Source organism: Kryptolebias marmoratus, linkage group LG11 (assembly GCF_001649575.2).
Source record: "Kryptolebias marmoratus isolate JLee-2015 linkage group LG11, ASM164957v2, whole genome shotgun sequence".
NCBI classification, from domain to species: Eukaryota; Metazoa; Chordata; class Actinopteri; order Cyprinodontiformes; family Rivulidae; genus Kryptolebias; species Kryptolebias marmoratus.
This window is the reverse complement of record NC_051440.1, coordinates 12,023,885-12,043,262: the sequence shown is the minus strand read 5'-3', so window position 1 is coordinate 12,043,262 and position 19,378 is coordinate 12,023,885. Positions and strand designations below refer to the sequence as shown.

General features: G+C 45.9%; 2 protein-coding genes across 11 annotated transcripts in view; one reads left to right on the top strand and one right to left on the bottom strand.

Annotated features, from left to right (window-relative positions):
* Positions 1-7,391, top strand: part of tjp1b (tight junction protein 1b) — a 73,769-nt gene extending 66,378 nt beyond the window's left edge. For 6 of the 10 annotated variants that reach the window (XM_017405832.3, XM_017405836.3, XM_017405831.3 and 3 more), the window contains 5 exons: positions 69-205; positions 1,373-1,844; positions 1,937-2,154; positions 2,631-2,774; positions 5,452-7,391. In XM_017405832.3, the coding sequence (XP_017261321.1) occupies positions 69-205; positions 1,373-1,844; positions 1,937-2,154; positions 2,631-2,774; positions 5,452-5,546 (1,066 nt within the window). In that variant the 3' untranslated portion in view covers positions 5,547-7,391. The remainder of the gene's footprint in view (positions 1-68; positions 206-1,372; positions 1,845-1,936; positions 2,155-2,630; positions 2,775-5,451) is intronic. The other 4 variants (XM_017405840.3, XM_017405835.3, XM_025003734.2 and 1 more) reach the window with 2 other exon arrangements.
* Positions 7,279-18,072, bottom strand: zgc:101540 (hsFATP2a_ACSVL_like domain-containing protein). The gene is made up of 10 exons (XM_017405841.3): positions 17,113-18,072; positions 14,940-15,149; positions 12,830-12,988; positions 11,883-12,007; positions 11,620-11,814; positions 11,129-11,219; positions 10,831-11,029; positions 9,976-10,073; positions 9,780-9,910; positions 7,279-8,490 (listed from the first exon to the last, which is right to left on the bottom strand). The coding sequence occupies exons 1-10, from the start codon at positions 17,588-17,590 to the stop codon at positions 8,314-8,316; spliced, it is 1,863 nt and encodes a 620-aa protein (XP_017261330.1). The 5' UTR covers positions 17,591-18,072; the 3' UTR covers positions 7,279-8,313.
* Between the last annotated feature and the right edge of the window lie 1,306 nt (positions 18,073-19,378).

Here is a 19,378-nt window from a genome sequence, read left to right as displayed (position 1 = left end):
CCCCCCCCCCGAGCTGTGCGGGCGGCGCAGCAGCTGTTTCACTAACTCTTCCCGTTTCCTCGTTAAAGAGTCGAGTCCGTGGAGAAGGTGAGCCCGGCGGAGAAACGATACGAGCCCTTACCTCAGATCAGTCCTTCGTCACAGTACGGACCCCCAGTTCCCGCCCTCCCACCCAACACGCTGCCCAAACTCAGCCCCAGTGACGGTAAGCTGTAGGAATGGCTGTAGGAATGTCCGCCGTTCAGTTGATCTGAGTGAAGTTTCTTCTGTTATTCTGTCAAATTCTTTCAATTTTACCACCTAACAGAGTCTGAAGTTGTTCCTGCTGACATAAGATTTTATCTTTAATATTTCTGTTTATTATTGGGAGGTGGTGTCAGATCAGCGCTTCTTGTGCACAGATATGGCAAGTTCTAGGGCTCATTTCTATTACTGTGGTGCATATAAACATACTGCCCTCTTCTGCTGTCTGTTAGTACTTCTACACATCTGTACTGCTCTGTTCAAAACTTGTAAACTCGTATATTATATTGTACCACACCAGCTTTATTCATAAAGTCTACAGGCCCAAAGTGCTGTACAGTACAGTTATTAAAACATATGAGCTATAAAAGACAGCCCTACAACAAAACCACATAAAAACAGTTCAAATAAACTAAAAGATAAACATCCTAAATGTGTGTGTGAGATGCAGAGCTTTATTTTTGTGTATTTGTTGGTTCAGGAAACTTGATATTTCTGCCGTTCATAAAGGCGGATGTGTTGCCTCACGAGGCCGACTGAAACATCTGCAAAAAACGAACTCAGTCTGACGCTGACAGGACTCTTCGGTGTGACGTTACTCCGTGTAAAATAAAGAACAGACGTGAAGAAGGCGCGTGGAAAGCGCGAGGCGGCCTGAGAGCAGCGTAGAGGGTCGGACTTTTAGCAGCTCATGCTGCCATGTTAAATGACGGAGGGGTTTTCTGCAGGGCTCTGCTCCAGCCTGTCACTTTCTGCAGCTTCAGCAGCTTTGCTGAGACGAGCCACAAAGGACACTCCAGACTTTATTTTACTTTCTTCATGTTGTGAAGCTCCTCTCCTACCTTTGATTTCCCCCGCACAGTGACTGACTGTGTCGTGAGGAAGGAAGTGTGTCCCTGTAGCCACAAATATAGGTACCCTGACAGCATGCAGATGTTAGGATGCTTTTAAAAATGTTGACAGCTTTTATTTAGAAGTTCACTGCAGACAAATGAGAATAATAGTTTGGTCCAGACATCTTTGACCTCCCACAGTCCCAGTTTTTACTAAAGATGGCTGACTGTATTTTCACCATGCTTCATAACTAAACTGTAAGCAGCAGTGTGTAATGATTTTTTTTTCTTTTCAGCTAACTCCATACCTGAACCACTGACCTCACCTAATCCCAAACCTGATCTGGCCGCGCTCAGGCCGACCAGCAGGGACGAACCTGCACCGGGCGGTTACCCGCCGCCGAGGGGCCTCCCCGACAAAGTCCCAGTGAACGGTACCGACGCAGCACCCCCGAAGACTCTGGGCGCTCCCGCCCCGACCAGCTACAACCGCTACGTCCCCAAGCCTTACACCAGCGCCGCCCGGCCCTTCGAGCGCAAGTTCGAGAGTCCGAAGTTCAACCACAACCTGCTGCCCAACGACACGCCGGCGAAGACGGAGCTCCTCGGTAAGCCCGGCACGGTGAGCAACAGCGGCGGGAAACCTCAGCTGTCCCCGCAGCCCCTCGACCACGACAGCGGTCTGGACACCTTCACCCGCACGATGGACAACAGGCCCAAATACCAGCACAATAACATCAACGCCATTCCCAAGGCCATCCCTGTGAGGTAAGACGAGCTCCGAGCAGCCGCCGACCTGTCCAATATGTCTTCCTTCCGTCTGAGCGACGATGCTGACGTGTCTGCCCTCCGTCCCTCAGCCCCAGCGCTCTGGACGACGAGGACGAGGACGAAGGGCACACGGTGGTGGCCACCGCCCGGGGCATCTTCAACAGTAACGGAGGGGTCCTGAGCTCCATCGAGACGGGCGTCAGCATCATCATTCCCCAGGGCGCCATCCCCGAGAGCGTGGAGCAGGAGATCTACTTTAAGGTGTGCCGGGACAACAGCATCCTGCCCCCCCTCGACAAGGAGAAAGGTCAGTCCCTCGGGGTCGGACAGGCGCCCTCTTTGTCCTCAATCTGTCCAGGAAAGACGTGCGGATTCTGAGGAGAACCTCGTAAGACGGAGTGCTTCTGAACTTTTGATTTTTAACCAAACTTCAGGCTTTTTGTAGGTGTTGAGTTGATGTTTGCATCATTTCTTTTTTTTTTTTTTAATCTAAAATAAGTGTAGAAGCCTGAACTGATCAAAAAAAAGCTGCTCTCAAACTAAATTTAGACCCAGCAGTTAAACAGATATATCTGACCTCACATTAACCACCAGGGGAGTGTTTATTTAATTACTTCATGACTCAGGTAGCTGGTAATTACTCTGTGATGACCTGGCACCAGATTCTCTCTCATTTTTTTTTTTTTTTTACTCCAAATTAGATAAAAGATAATCCCTGAGTGCTGGCAAATTCCTTTGTGTCCAATTTTCCTGGAACTAACATCCTGTTGTGTTTCTGTGCAGGAGAAACGCTGCTAAGTCCGCTGGTGATGTGCGGCCCTCACGGACTCAAGTTCCTGAAGCCGGTGGAGCTCCGTTTACCTCACTGTGCGTCTATGACCCCTGATGGTTGGTCTTTTGCTCTAAAATCCTCCGACTCCTCGTCGGGTACGCTGTCCTCTCTCTGTCCTTTGGGGTTCTGGGGGCTGGCTGTGATTTGATGATCCTATCTCCTGTTTTCCCCGTTTTTTTCAGTCGTACTTCTGCCGTTTTGTGACGAGCTTCTTTCTAAACTACGATTACTGGGCTGCCTTTAAAATAATATCAGGATCATGTGTTAAACTTTAGTTCTGAACAAGTTGAACGCAATTTGTCTTAAAGACATTACAGTTCAAGATGTAATCCAATTTATAAATTGCCAATTTGTGAGACAATATGGAGCTAAAGAAACTTTAATTTCAATTCAGTCTCATCCTGATCCAACATGTAGCCGTTTGGCTGATATCTAATATCTAATATCTCATTATTTTGATCTTTATCGCAATATTTTTAACTAGATATTCTCAAATCCCTGAATGAATAATACATCTAAGCCTACAATCCATAAAATACACCGGTGTGATGATTTAAATACTCCTCTGTTGGATTTTTTTATAAATAATTTCATGCAGGAGGAGACGATATTTGAAGCTAAATGTCGCCGAACTAATAAGCTGTCAGGTGTTCTTTCTGAAAGACCTTTACCAAAAACAGCTGAATATGACAAAAATATCCCTGGAACAGGAAAACTGAAGGAAGAAACAAGCAGAAAAAGGATGGGGGGAACAAAAAGATACTTAATTAAACACGATATCTGTTTGTTTGTTTGTTTAAAGAACAAAAAAAGAGGTAAGAGGTAGTAAAGACTTATTTAATCCTACCTGTTCTCCATCAATTCTGTTTGTAGTGACCCCACGTTTAAAATATAGACTATATATTGCAATAATATATAGAACATATATATATGTTTGGGAATATTGCTTAGTATGAGTAACAATTTACTAAATCATCACTTCTTGAACGCAGCAGACTCCTCCTTATATCTCATAAATATCCTGTTTATGTTTGGACGTTGCTTTAACTGCTCTGTAGTTTTAGATTCAGTCACTGAGGCACAATAAACCTTTCCTGCTCGTGCAGAATATTAAAGCTGAACGGACCTCATCGGCGCCGTTCATCTCGACCGTTCGTCCTTTAGCTAATGGTGCGTGTTGTCGCCGCTCGGCAACAAAAAGTACGTCTGTTTATTTAAATGAGCTTTTAGATCAGAGATCCCTCGCGCTTCTTTCCTTCAGCTGAGGGCCGATGTGTTGAAATAATGTCCAGTATCAATATTAGAAACGACCGCAGTAAACCTGCTTTAAGCGGCTGTAATTTCTTTGTCCAATCAGACGGCCTCAGGCTGCCCGTAACGCCCACGCTCGGTTTAGATGAAGCTAAATCAAACGCAGCAGCAGGATGACAGAACGAATGTGGGTTTATCACAACTAACGACATAAAATCACAACAACATCCAGGTTTAGCTTCCTTAAAACTTCAACAAACTCAAACTCATATAGAAGCCTTAAAAATTAATAAGATTAGCCAACTATAAATAAAAATAACTGCTATGTTTGGATCATGTTTCTGCACTTTAAATTAAGTTTAATGTAGACGGTTTAGAGGGGAAAATGTCTCCCACCTTCAGAGGAAACAGACTTAAGTCCACGTCTCTTTGGTCCGTTTGTCCCTCAGTTCACAAATATTCTGGTTGGTTTGTTTATCGGTGGTGTAAAAGTGACGTGGTCAAATCATGACACTGCCAACACCACGTTTTTAAAGTGTGACACTTCTCACCTGAACCCACAGCTCTGATTTGGCCCACGCCTGTCAACAACAGGAGTGGGCCAGTAAAACAGGATTTAGTTGGTTTTATTTTAAACCAGAAATGCAAAATACTATTACTACTCCTGCCTAAATAAATCCCCCGTTCTGTTTGCCCCGTTCCTGTCATCCTGTTTTTATGCAATCAAACCGCAGAAAGGGAAAGGAACGAAGGAACCTTTAAGTAGTTCGGACCATTTTTCACCTTGAAAACAGACATGAGCTCCTCTGTTTGCCGTTCTCCTGCAGCTCTGAAGTTGTCAACATGAGGATCGGACACAGAAGTTTCGTTTGTGATATCTCAGACAACCGCACGCTTTGTTGTCAGATCAGTGTTTTTTTTCTTGTTTGGAGTCGAACAATGACCCTAAATGTGAGCCGTGCTGCAGAATGAGTCCGAGTGAGCTCAGGCTGCAGCGCAGAAAACCTGCAAATATCTTTTGCTACGAGTCCATGAAGACGCTGTTGATCTCAGTAACTAAAACATCAAATAATCTTCCTGATCTACCTTTAAATGGAAGCTTTCTAACAGATGCATCTTCAGAAATAATCCCTTGTTTTAGAATTTCCTTTAAAATCGACTGATTTTCTCTGCCAGCTGCCGTAGCACCTGGAAATCCCTTCGTATAACCTTCATTATGAAGCTCGGACGTTCCCCATTTTAACCATTGGGCTGAACTGATGACGTTTTCAAACGGATCATTTTGTAGTTTTTAAGATGGACGATTTGATAATATTAGCTCATTATGACTCACTTGCAGCACGGTGGTCCTGAACCCTCCGTCAGCAGAACGGTTCCTCCTGAGGCGTCTCCAGATGAGCTTCAGTTTGTTCTATAACACGCCTCCAACTGAACATTTTAGGCCAGAACCAATGAGAAGCTCAGAGACGATGGTTTATGTCGGCGCCTCCCCGCTGATCCCGAGTCTGTCTCCCCCCGCAGGTGACCCTAAAACCTGGCAGAACAAGTCTCTGCCCGGAGATCCCAACTACCTGGTGGGCGCGAACTGCGTGTCCGTGCTCATCGACCACTTCTGAAGAGGGCGACAGCTGGCCTGTTACTGAATGTGACGAACAGTAGGGGCGGCGGCGGCGAGGAGGGGGAGGGGTCGGTCCTCCTTCAGCACCACGGCGGGGTGCATGCCGCTCCGTGAAGTACGAACTCCCATCCTCTCACGTTGTTTACTGTGCCCGAAACGAAAAGAAAAAAAAAGAGAAAACACACTCTTTCTCACACACACACACACACGGAGAGTCAGAGGAGTCCAGCGCTCGCGAGGCTGAACTCTGATTCGTTTCACCTTCTTTCTGTTTTTGTTTTCGGTGCTTTCAAGGCTTGCAAAAAAAACAACAAACATTAAAACAAAAAGGACTGAAGTTGGAATGCATGACCAGTGCCACAGACTGGATGATCTCATTTTGACATTTTTAGCGAAATTTTGTAAAAAAAAAAATAAAAATAAAAAGGTTAGAGCAGTAAAAGAGAAGATGGGCGGAAAACAAGAAAAAAAAGGAAGAATTTTGGAAAAACTTATTTAACATTGCAATGAGATTTTTGTGTACCGTAGAAGAAGAAGAAGAAAAAAACACAAGCAGGAAGCGTCTGTATACGCAGAGCTTCTGCTTGGGAGGTCAGGAGTCATGCGCTTCACGCCGCGAAGGATCTCCGAGGAGTCGGATCCGCAGAAGGGCAAACGTAGGCGTCTTAAAGGTTTAAAATAAATTAATTAAATAAAACGATAAATAAAGACGAGTGAAGGTTAAGTATTAGCATCGGGAGGCCGCTCCCGATTAAAACTGCTGTTTTTGTTTGTTTTTGTAGGAAAGTTTTCTCGTAGATAAATATACTGACTTGATTTTACAAACTCCTGCTGTCTAGAGATCTATGCATGTGCTACGACTCAGGTCCAGAAGCCTGCTCCTACTAAGTTCAACACATGAAAACCCCATCGTACACTGCAAGCAGTGATGCCTTATCTGCATATTAAACTTCTTTTTTTCCAGTTAAACCTTTCGAACATCAGATCCTTGGGTTGTCACCGCGGAAAGGAGAGGGCGGCGGGAGGGGAGGGGAGGGGGGACGACAGTGAACTCGGGATTTTTTTTTCTTTTTCTTTTTAGCACACGAGAACAATCGGGGCTGATGGGGTGAAAAAAAAACAAAAAAAAAACACGTGTCTGCTTTGTTTTACCGCTATGCACCTGAAGTCTGAGGAAGCAACACAAAGCTAGAGGACGTTGAAATCGTGGCTGTACATACCGCTGAGCATATGGCCTTGGTTCTCTGTAAATGAACTTTTGTACATCTTTGTTATTTTGTATAAAAGAGAGAAAAAAAAACAATGTTTGTTTAAGAAAAAAAAAACAGAGAAAGTGGTTACACTGGTTATGTTTGTATTCTGGTTATACCCCTGAGCCTTGGAACTGACATAAGCAGTAATAAGTCCGACTTTTCTACCAACGTACACACACACACACACCAACAGATCCACTACTTAAGGCATTTTTAACTGTCAGACAACTTTTTATTCTTATTTACAAACTAGAGAAGTGCTTGGTTTAACTGATTTTAAAAGATGTACTTGAGGGGGGCTGCTGTGACGAGTAGTCCCTTCCTTTATTTGTGATACTGGATGCTGTATTGTGTGCCCTGAAATGTATTTTTGTACTAATAGACAATTTATTATGGCACATCAGTACTATTTTTCTTTTGATATGATAACACGGCTTCAACCCAACACTAGTTTACTCTCCTGTGTGGCTGACGTTCTTTTTTTTTTTTTATTTATTTGGTTTTACTTTGGTTCACTTTTCTTTGGTTTTCTTTGCAGCACATTTCTAAGTATACCACTGTATTACTAAATAAATTCATTTATAAAGTAAGTGTTTGTTGGATCCCAGTGTTGTGTTTTACGTTGAGACGCGCAGAGTAACACTTACTTTCCCCACGGATCACCTTTGAGCTGAGCCCGATTCACCCGTTTGGTCCATTGTTGATACAGAGGTAGTCACAGAGCCAAATTGGGGTGTGCAACACACTGCGCACATTTGTCGCTGATTCTACGACGCAGGAAAGCATTTCTGTCTTTTTACTCATGCAGAATAATCGTCTTAAAGAGACTGAAGTTTGGGATTTTTGTTTTCTGCAGTCCACACTATCCCCCCATCATGGTGCAGCCACCACCCTGCTTCATGTATAGTGAGTGGATTTCTGCCCTAATGCTGTAAACTTTGTTATTCTGCTGATTGCTCAGTTTCCTTTTCCAACAGAAGCTGCTGATTTGTTGTCTAAAGACAATTATTACGTTTTATGTGGAGATTTTAAAGGGAGAAAACGACGTTACAGGACAGATCTGAAACCAGTGCTTCATCAGTACGTCGTCTCTTAAAGACAAACTGTGTCCTGATGTCAGTGAATCTGAACCACCGTCAGTCAGAAGTTTGGTTAAGAGCTTAAGAGGTCACATCGTTGTGCCGTTCATCACTCAGTTCGGCACCGAACCGGCTGCGTAAATTAGTGAATTAATCCCGTTAAAGCTCAGTGTCCACAGCTGAGGTACGTCTGTTATACAGACAGGACACCTTTTTATTTAGAGTTTTTTAAGACGACAGCAGACGAGACAAACACTGCCTGCATTCGGGAGTTTAAAAACTGTAAAAAGGTGCAAAAATAGTTGTGTTAATTAAAAAATAGTCTCTTCGAACGAGATGAGTGTGTCCCTGAGATTAGTGGATTGTTAGGAGTCCATAGCTGTTTTACGTCTTCAGTTATTATCGTTTTTAAAAGGCTGGATTTCTGTTTCTGTTAGAGTTTGATTTCCTGTGAAGCGACGGCTCTGTAGAGCTCGTCTGTCAGAGGGACGTACGTCGACTTCTCCGAATCCAGGAAGTACAACGGATCCTGGATGAGCGCAGGATTGAAGCCCTCCTCCACCAGCTTCACCTTCTTCATCTTGAAAGTTCCCGTCATCTCCAGGCAGGACTGCAAAACGGAAAAAAGAAAATCATTGTTTTCTCTTCCTTTGCGCTGCAGTAGGTGCTCATTATGCAGCACGGCTCATTTTATAAACGCGCAGCTGCCTCGGTCAGGTTTGGAGCGGTTCTTATTTGTAATAGATGCTGCGTTTGATCAGGACCCAGGTGAGGTCGGCGAGGATCGGAGAGACGAGCTGCTGTGGTTCTGTGCAGGTGAGAACCCTGGTGACCGGCTTTTTTTACCAGAACCCTGTTACAGTACTCCACATGGGAAGTTATGAAAGAACTGATGCCGGTTTCTGCAACCTGGGTGGAAACATGAGTGGAAATCAGGTCGAGGGGGTGGTGGGGGGGTGTTTGACCAACAGGAAACATGTAGAGGATGAAGAGGAGGGGACTGAACAAACAACCCTGAGGAACACACAGGTTACCAGGAGGCGGACAAGTGATGGCCCAGCATGGTCGTGACTTTTTCAAATGTCTCTAAAATGCAGTTTAATCAGTGCTTTCTGTGCAAACAGCTGCTTTCTCCGGCTGCCTCCCCACATCTCGTAAAACGCAGCGTCCATACTTTTTATTTTATTTTTAAAAACACCAAATCTTTTGTTCTGTACCGAGTCGCTTTGTGTTCCGTAAACAAGGAAGTCTCGAAACTTTGGATGATGTTCTGGAGGGTCAGAAACGACAGAATTGCTTAGTTTTACATCTTTAAAACAGAAAGTAGAAGAATTAATAATAAATTAAAACAACTTGGTAAGTTTGTACATTTTATACTTAAGATTAGAAAGCTTGGCACAAAAAAACAGCAATACTGACAAAGTTTGTAAATGGTCGTGTTAGGAAACTATATATATCTATCTTTACGGGTAGAAATGAACTAAAAACAATAAACTACCAGTAGTTTAAACAACCAAACTGTTTACTTCTCTGAGGGCACAACTGAGTGAGGTGTTCATAACCAAGATCCACAAAAAAAAAAAAAACACTTTCAACTTCGTCTGCACGCTCGGCCCCCCGGCGTCGTCCGTCAAACAGAGGGGGACGGCCACCCGAGTCCCCTCATTAAAATCACAGCACCGCTTCCCGCGTGTCAAAGGAGAGGTTTTAAGACCCGCCCGCTCGTCGGTAAGCCCCTGAAGGGTCTCGGGCCGAACCGCGCCTGATGTTTAAACCTTCAGCTGAGACAGACGGACTGAAGCTGCTGCAGCTTTACTGGTGTTTAAAACCCACACAGGAACCCTTCGTATCGCTTTCAGCTACATTATATCGAGTCGTTCACTCTGTTGTTTTTTTTACCTGAACTCTGATGAATCTGGGTCTGGCGTAAGCTGGGAGGTAGTTGACGACCTGCTTGTAGACGTCGGCGCAGTCAAACTTTTCTCCTTCTTTTAAAGTGACGGCCGCCATCCCGATCCGCCCCTCGTGACCTGAGCAGAGAGGAGTTAGTTGCGCTCCGTAACGTTCAGCGAGGTGCGGCGTTTTCGTTTCTTACCTTCTACTCTGGCGCCGTAAACGTTCGCTTCTGAGATGCAGGGAGCCATCGTCAGGATGTCCGCGACCTCCGACGTGGCCACGTTCTCGCCCTTCCACCTGAGGGAGAAAATAAAAACCACCCTCCTTTAGACCACTCCACGCCTCCACAGCAGGAAGTTATTTACTGTAGGACTTGTTCAGTTGCTCCAGTTGGCCCACTCTTTTTTACGTTGCTTCAGATCATTGAGGTTTGGCAGCCGTTTGTTTCTGCTCGGCTCTCTTCAGGTCCCACCACAGCATTTTCATCAGGCTGAGGTCTGGACTCTAACTGGACCTTGATTCTGTTCTTTCTGCCCCATTCTGCTGTAGACCAGCTGCTGTTTGGGATCATTGTTCCGTTCTGTTGCGACCCAGTTTGGCCCGAGCTTCAGCTGTCGGACAGACGGCCTCATATTTAACTCTAAAATCCTCCTACAGAGGAGTTCATGGTGGAACTAATGGCAAGCCCAGATCATCAGCCCTCCACCACCGTGCTGACAGCTTGTACGACGTCTTTGCGCTGATATGCTGCCTGGTTTTACATGGCGCTGTGAATTATGGGTAAACATCTCTAATTTGGTCTCATTTGTTGTTGTTTTTATTTTTTAGAGAGAAGCAACTTCTTCTTGCATCCCTTCCAAACAAGCCATATTTGTTTGGTTTGTTTTTATAGCTGCAGCAAACTGTAAAACACTCCTGCTTTTGTTGGATAAACAATGACACGCTGGACTCTGTTGGTTTTTTGTTTGTTTGTTTTGCACTTTTAGGTTAGATTAGAATCATTTTTGTTGCGTCTCGATAAGGAAGGACGGGGAACTTATGAGTCCTAACTTGCCTGAAGGTGTCCCCGACTCGATCCTGAAAATACACAAAGTTGTTGTGGTCCAACCGAAGCAGGTCGCCCGTGTTGAAGTACAGGTCGCCTTTCTCCAAGACGTCCCGGAGCCTCTTCTTCTCGGTCTGCTGCTTGTTGCCAGCGTACCCGATGAACGGAGACCGCCGCGTTACCCTTCCGACCAGCAGCCCCGTCTCGCCTGAGGAGACGCGAAGGGAGAGTGGGGAAGCATTTACGGCGGGCAGAGTCGGACGCACGGGAGCGTCTGACGGAGGAAAACTGAAATGTGCTCCCTCACCTGTGGCGGCTTCGATGCACAGCCCCTCAGAGTTCCTGACAGGCTCCTCCTTCTCCACGTCGAACTTGATCAGGGTGAAGGGGAAGAAAAACTGGGAGGAAGGAAAACACAAACGTTGGTCAGAGCTCTGAGGGACTTTAACACACACACACACACACACACACACACACACAACGTTTCCCATCTCTGCGTCACTTTAAAGAGACGCAGAGATGTTGATTTATAAGGAGGTAGGAAAGTGAACCGAATGTTAAAGTGTCACTTATTGTGTTTCATTCATGTTCTGGATAATTATTCCCCAAACTGAGCAACGTTTTTGACTGAAGACTCATGAAAATCAGTTTGACTTTTTCAGCAATCTTGTCCGCAGATGCTACTGAAAACATGACCTCCTTGGTGGAGGGTCTGGTGTGAGGGGCGGAGTATGAAGGAGGTGAAGGAGGTCGGAGGCGTACGGAGGAGCACGGTTAACGGGAGCATCCTGTTCTCACCTTGTGTACAAAATTAACCCGTCCCACCGCGCCGATCTTGGACGTGTAATTGATGAAGCCGATGTTTCCCTCGGTGGCGGCGTACAGCTCCCGGACCTTGATGTCCCCAAACCGGCTCAGAAACTCCGTCCACACGTCGGTTCGGACACCGTTGCCGATGGCGATCCTCACTCTGTGGTCCTTCTCGTTCTCCCTCTGCAAAGAGGACCCGCGTGAACGGCGGAGGCGTGCGCGGCGACACATGCAGATATTTTGATACTTACTCTGGGCGAGTTGCAGAGGTAGCGCAGCGTCTCGCCGATGTACTGCATCACTGTTACGTCGTACTTCCTGCAGTCTTCCCAGAACTGAGAGGCGGAGAACTTCCTCTTCAGGACGATGGTGGTACCTGCGCTCAGGAGAACATTAATCAGATGTTCCCTCCTCTCAGCTACCGCCACGTCAAGCTTCAGCTCGATATCTGTGAATCTGAGTTGGAGCCACTTAAGTGTTGGCTGAGGTCGATCAGCTGTGGCGGCCATCTTTAATTGAACTGACTCGCAGAGTCAATCAGGTGTAGATGTACGTCCATTAAATACTTCCTGAGAGTTTCATTAAAATCTGTCAGATGGTTCATGAAATATTTTGCTAACAGACTGACAGTTATAACGCTTTAACAGCAATGTGCAGCTCTCAGACTGTACGTTGGATACGACTCTCAGCGACAACTGCACCAGATTTTAGAGCGATATCTGTCGAACCGAATAGATTATAGCTACTTTTGTGTTGGCTAAAGTTGGTTAGCTGTGGCGGCCATCTTGAATTGGACCGACTTCAAAAGTTAATGAGTTGTAGACCCACACCTAGTGATTATTTCCTGAAAGTTTGACTAAAATCCGTCTAGTGGTTCAGGAGATATTTTGCTAACAGACGGAGACAGAGTTGACTAATAATTATCAACAACGTTTTAAACGAAGATATTTCTCGATCTGTTTGTGCTCAGAGTGTGTGTTGGGGATCAGCCTCAGGTACTGCCACAACAAATGTTTTTGTACATTTTTAAGTCCAGCGGTCTGTGGCAGCCATCTTGGCTTGACTCTGAAAGCTGATTGGTTGTAGTCGTGCTTCATTAAAATCCGTGCAGCTGTTTGTGATAGCCGACACACCGTATGTGCTCTGGCAGCTGCGTTTTTAGTTTTGAAAACGCTGCGGCGTGTTTTAAATCAATCACCTCTCTCGATGGTGCCAACCATCCCGATGAGGAAGCCGGCGCTGTGGTACAGCGGCAGGTTGACGTAGAAGACGTCCTCGCCTGTAACTCCACACGCTGCCTGGACGAAGGAGGCGGCCCACATTTTCTCCTGGGTGACGACGGCTGCTTTAGGCAAACCTTTCAGGGACACAGGACAATGAATGAATGAATGAATGAATGGATGGATGGATGAATGAATGCTTCGCAGGGAACCTGAAACCGAGGCTCCTCCCTGCAGCCCGACCCGTCTGTCAGAATCTGACCCACTTACAGATTCCTGTTGTTTTGTCACATTTTAATGTTTCAGATCATCAAACAGGTTCTGATATAAGAGAACCAGAGTAAAGACAAAACAGTTTTTAAACGATGATTCCATTAATTAAGAGGGAAATCAGCTATCCAGGGATTTATTTTTATTTATTTTTTTAGAAAGCCGAGTTCAGTTTAGCCTCACCCAGGTCCGATTACTGCCAGACCTGTAGAACCAAGAACCTCCATGGAGCCGTTCTCCTCCACAAATGAAGAAAACGGGGAACAGTGAGGAACCGTCCCACCAGCAGCTGGACAAAATGACTCCAGGGACGCGTCGCCAACTCGTCCAGGACGTCCGCCCCCAAAAAAACCCAGAACACCACTTCAAAGGCCTCAGTTAGGGTCAGAGGTCACGATTCATCAGCAAGAAACAGACGGGAGCGTTCCGGTGCCGAAAAGACCCGACTTACTTCGCCACAAAATAAAATTCCTCCTTTTAGGGAAACTTTTTTTGTGGACTGACATGTTCAGGTGTGCGTCCCGTCCCCATTACACCTGAAACTAACGGTGGATTTCAGAAAAACAACGCCACGGCCACAGTCCAACACATTTAGTCTCTTTAGGAATGAAACAATCCTTCACATGTATCTATTTATGACTCACGTTCTCCGTGTCTGACTGGTTTGCTGACCTGAAACGTGTCGGAGGAGAACCCCGCCAGTAAACGGGACGTTTGGGTTCACGCTCAGCGCTCACACGGCCGCCGTTCAGGCAGGCAGCTGGGTCACAAACTCACAGCACGAAGAATTTAGCAGCTAAAGAGCCAGAAATGATCCCATCAGAACCCACCCGGTGTTCACGTTTAGTGAAACCAGCAGCGTGAACAGGTCCCAGCGTCGGTTCGGTGCTTTTTTTATTTATTTATTTGGTCCCATGATGGCTGCAGCTGCCGAGCAGAACAGGAGCTGCTCACAGACAGAGCTCAGGGGAGGAGAATCAGGATAAAAAAATGACTTTTTTTTTTTTCAAAAGTGGACTTTGTTATTAGATAAAAACACAGAGAGGCGTCTGTCTGAAGGAAAAGACCTGAATAATGTTGATAACTGAGCTTCAGACAGCAGTGATTAATTAAAAATCTCTTTTCTGTTAATGTTTGTGCACAAAGGACTGAGCTTCATTTACCTGTACTGGAATGCAGCTAGTCTGACCTTTATTTGTTGTTTATTGAAGCAAAACTGAGTCGAGTTGAATCAAAATAAAAGATTCATCAATTTCAGAAATTAGTACAAAAACACAAGACAAAAATGTTTGTTAGACGCTGTAGTTTTGTGCTCTAATCTACGTATAATTTGTCTTCAAACCCAAGTTTTCTTTTTATAGGCATAAAACCAGCTGAACTTCACACCAGCTGTGTCTTCTGGCTCCAGCGGACGACAGCTCGGCGTGCATTTCTGAATTACCTCCTCACAAATGTCGAACTCACATTCTCATCTACGTTTACTCGAAGGGTGGGGGGGGGGAGAGAGAGCTGTTTCTGTAAATCCACGGCTTTACTCGCAGAAACTAAACAGACCTTCAAAACAGAAACAAATCGTGAATCCACATGTCAGGTCCTTCAGGGAGACAAGACCGCTGAGGGGGATGGAGAACCTCAAATACCTTAAATAAAAAGGAGGTTTTTTTTGATGGGACGGGGTAAAAAAAAAAGGGATTTCACTGAATAAGACTGAATATAACCATATAACCAGATATGGAGACTTTATTTAGGGAATATAACTGAAGACAAGTTTCTGCCGTTCGGCCTCCTGACCGTACCCGCGGGTGGAGACAGGCGTACCTGTGGTTCCGGACGTGTAGATGTAAAGGGCGGTGCTCTGGATGTGGACGTTGGCCCGCAGCTCCGGGGACAGCGGTTCGTCGGAGGCCCTGGAGATCTTGTCGGCCAGCGGGCTGATGCCCGGCGTGCTACAGCTGTCGGCCAGGAGGAAGACGCTGATGCCCTGCTCCCTCAGCGTGGGCAGCACCTCCTCCACGGCGGCCTGCAGCTCTGCCAGCGCAGAAAGAAGAGGAGGAGGAGGGTTAATGTCGCATTTCTCGGGGAAAGAGGCCGAGACGCACAGAACTAAACGAGGAGGGGAAAAGTGGTGAAAACGTCTTCATGGGTAGGAGGAACCTGGTGGTTTGATACCTTTGAAGGAGCCGAGAACACAGAGAAAAAGGAGGATTTTATGGAGAAACGACGCTGATACTGCGACTCACACGGTTTCTAAATGTAACCGAAATCTTTCACAGCTCAGGTTTTAGACCTAAAGAAAAACAAAAAACTAAATTAAATAAATGCTGCAGCTTCAAACTCTTCAAACGCAGCACACAGATTTGATGTTAATGACTAAATCAGGTGGATTATTTAGGCTGGGACTTTTGTTCACGGTCTCCCAGCTTTCAACCAGCAGGAAACGCATCTTATGATCTCGTCAACAAAACGTCCCGTTTAGAGACGATGTTCCACGTCCACCAGTCAAAATGGAGCAAAATCAGGTTCAAATCATCCTGAAAGAAGCAGATTCAAGAGACAAAATGATTTAGACTGAAGAGGGTCGGGTGCAGCAAGAAAACTGCAGTGAATTTTGTAAAATAAATAAAATAAAGTAAAACAAATAAGAAATGCTCGCCTGAGGGAGAAATTAAATCATATCAGCTGGAACTGAAACATCTGTTCAGAGTGGGGTTAATATTTAGTCAGAGCTTTAAAGTAAAGCAGCTCAAAAACTCACTTTTTTTGAAAAAAAAAAAACCTTAAAAAGCTTCACGTCAGAGACTGCTTCAAGTTATCACACGTGTCTACATTTCTACCTCGCACTGGCAAGTTTTACAGTGTCTGAAGTGAACTTTGACCTCTTGATTAGGGATTACTGAGTTCTGCCAAGATGAGACGCTAACAGAGACAGAAAGGTTTTAAATATATATATATATATATATATATATATATATATAATGTCTAAAACACCTGTTTGTTTGAAACAATCCTCGTTCTGAAAACGTTTAGACGGGTTTTACCTCCATACCATCAGAGAGGCAGGCTTTAACTGAGCGCTGATAACAGACTGATGGTCCCTCTCGTCTTTACTGTGGAGGACATGATGTCTGTGGTTTCCAAAATTAATTAGAAATTTTGGTTCATCTGACCTCAGAACAGTCCTCCTATTTGTCTCAGAGAGGACAGCTGTGTTCACATCTGGCTTCTTCTTTGCCTGATGGAGCTTTAAGCAGCATTTGGTGACCTGTGTTTACAGACAGTGATCTGAAGTGTCCCTGAGTCCATGCAGTGATGTCCCGAACAGAACCAGACCTGTTTTTACTGCAGGGGCTCCTGAGGACATCCAATATTGACCTTTGACCTTTGTGCTCAGACATTTCTACAGATTCGTGAAATCTTGTGATGAGTTTATCAGCTGCAGCTCCCCAGATCTGTGTTGAGAAACACGACTCTGAGATTGCTCCACTGGTTCATGCAGACCGGTGAACCTCTGCCCAGTTTCACTCCGGAGAGATTCAGCCTCTCTAAAATGCTCCTGATCCCCGGTCCGTTACCAAAGAACATCATTAGTTTGTCTCGGTGTCGCTGAAATCAAATTCAAAATGACCTTTTTTTCCCCTCCCAACAGAAAACTTAAACTACCTAGTTTAAACATTTGACATATTTATGCTTCATTATGATTAAAATGTGATTTGTGAGCTTTTCAAATCATTGCATTCAGTTTTATATATATTTTACACACCATCCAAACTCTTTCTGAGCTGGAGTTTAATGAACTTGTGATTTAAAATAAAACTAATCCCTTGTTGAAATGACCTCTTCAGGCAAAGCGATCTGCACAAAGCTGTCAGAACTGATGTGTTACATAACAGAACCTATCAGAGGCAGGGGACTGGACTCTGGACCCCGGACCTCAGAACAGGAGGTTTTGGAGGTTTTATTCAGATTAAATTCACGCCGTCTCGGCTCTGACCTGGGGAGGCGATGATGATCTTGGAGCCGCAGCAGGAGAAGCAGTGCAGCAGCGACTTGGACCTGATGTTGAAGTTCAGCAGAGCCGCCGGGCAGCCCAGCTTGGCCAAGCCGAGCCAGGTCCACACGTAGCTGGGCTCGTTGGCCAGGAACAGGGCCACGGTGTCCCCCTCCTTCAGCCGGGCCTCGGCCTGCAGGGCTCGGGCCACCTGGTTGCTCCGCCGGTCCACCTCCGCGTAGGTGAAGGCGCGACCCTCGAAGTGGATGAAGACCCTGTCAGGCCGCCTCCTGGCCGAGTCCAGGAACCGGTCCAGGATGCCGTAGAAGGGCCTGGACCTCCGGTACCGGAGCAGCCTGGAGCCCAGCCGCAGGCTCCTCAGGATGTAGGCGCAGTCATCGCGGAGGAGCGGACAGCGGGTCCAGATGTAGGAGAGCAGCAGGAGGAGCAGGCCGGCCGCAGCCGTCAGCCACACGGACATGTTTCCTTCTCTCGCAGGCGAGGAGGTGCGCGAGGAGGAGGAGGTGCAGGAGGCGGTCCGGCAGCTCGAAACAAACTGTGACAAAGTTCAGCAGTTCGGCTCGGGACCCCCGCAGACCCCTCCTCCAAAACCGGGAGGGTCCCGTTCCAGCTGTGGGGTCGCGCGGAGGTTCGGTCACGCGCCGCCGAAACGGGCGGCTTATCAAAACGCGGCTGATTGCGCAACAGCCTCACCTGTTGAACCTGTTGACAGGCGCGAGACTCCTCGGAAGTTGGAGCGGAAGGAGAACATTGTTTCCGAAGGCCGCAAAGAGTCGGGAAAAGTGCGCAGAAGGCGCGGGAGGAGGTGGGAGGGACTGCGGAGACACAAGCAGTCACTGTCCTCACAGACACCGTCCTCTTCAGCGTCCATTCAGACGGACAGTGGTGCTGTAGTACAGGACCTGTACGGAAGCCCGCCTGGGCCACTCTGAAGGAACTACAAAGACCTATAAGAGGACCTGTTCTGTCTCATAGTGACTGATTGACTGAGTGGGAATTATGAGATGCCAAAGTTAAAATCTGAGATCCGACCATCCATCTTCACCTTTCCGGGTCCCTGTCTCCAGCAGTCACTGTGCCAGAGGCTGGGGGACACAACCTGGACACAAGTCCACCAGTCCATCAGAGGGACACGTCAAACGAATGAACCTAACATGCTGGGAGAACAACTCCCCAGGTCGGGAATCGAACCTGCGACCTTCTTGGTGTGAGGCAACAGCTCTGACCACTGCTTCACCGTGCCACATAATCAGTCATAATTTGAAATGCTTAATCATTTATTTAAATAAGTCACATTATGACACACAAAGCGGTAATTAAGGTCTCCATATTCCTCTAATCCTCCAAAACAAAGAAAGTGTCTCAAAAACATGGATTTCTAAAAAAAATACAAAACCCAAAACGGAAATAAATCCATTTTCTTTACCTGCTTGTACCTTTCCATGTCGATTGGAGCTGGTGTCTATCTGTGTGAGAGGCGGGGGACACCTTGGACAGGTCTTCAGTCCATCACAGGGACATGGAGACAAACGTTCACCGTCTCACTCACACCTGGGGACACTTTAGTAACCAAGCAACCTAACCTGCCTAAGAACATGTAAACTCTACACAGAAGGGCCGGAAGGCGAACCTGTGGCCTTCCTTTTAATGTAGGTTTGTACAGTTTTAGATCCTTTTAACTTTTTTTTCCCCTCCAATCACGTCCATTTTAAGTCGAAGAAAACAGCAGAAATAATCCGAGTGTTCCTCAGAGCGGCGGCGCGTCATGTGACCCAGTGCTGACGGGGAGCGTCACGCTTCAACGTCCCCCCCACCACAGAACAAACGCCGGGTCTAATTTAGCCACGGCTAAAAGAAAGTCATTTCTGTAGCCGTGCAGTCATTTTATTGGCAACAAGTTGAACAATCTGCGTTCTGTTTCAGCTGCATTATGTAAAGATTAAATTAACCAGAACATATTCAAGCATAAGGTTAACAAATACTTTTATTAGAGACAGATTTAATAGGCCGATAGCTATGGGGCGGCGTTTGTAAAGGAGCTTGTGTTCAAAATTCATGCCTAAATTTTGTCACATTTAGCTTCAAACACTGTTTTAAAATGTAGTGTGGATTTTCTGATGTCACTTTTTACAACATTTAGCTAATTACATGTAATTGTTACAGCTACATGCTAAATATAAATCTAAATGCTAAATGTTAAATCTAAATGTTAAATGTTAAATCTAAATGTTAAATGTTAAATCTAAAT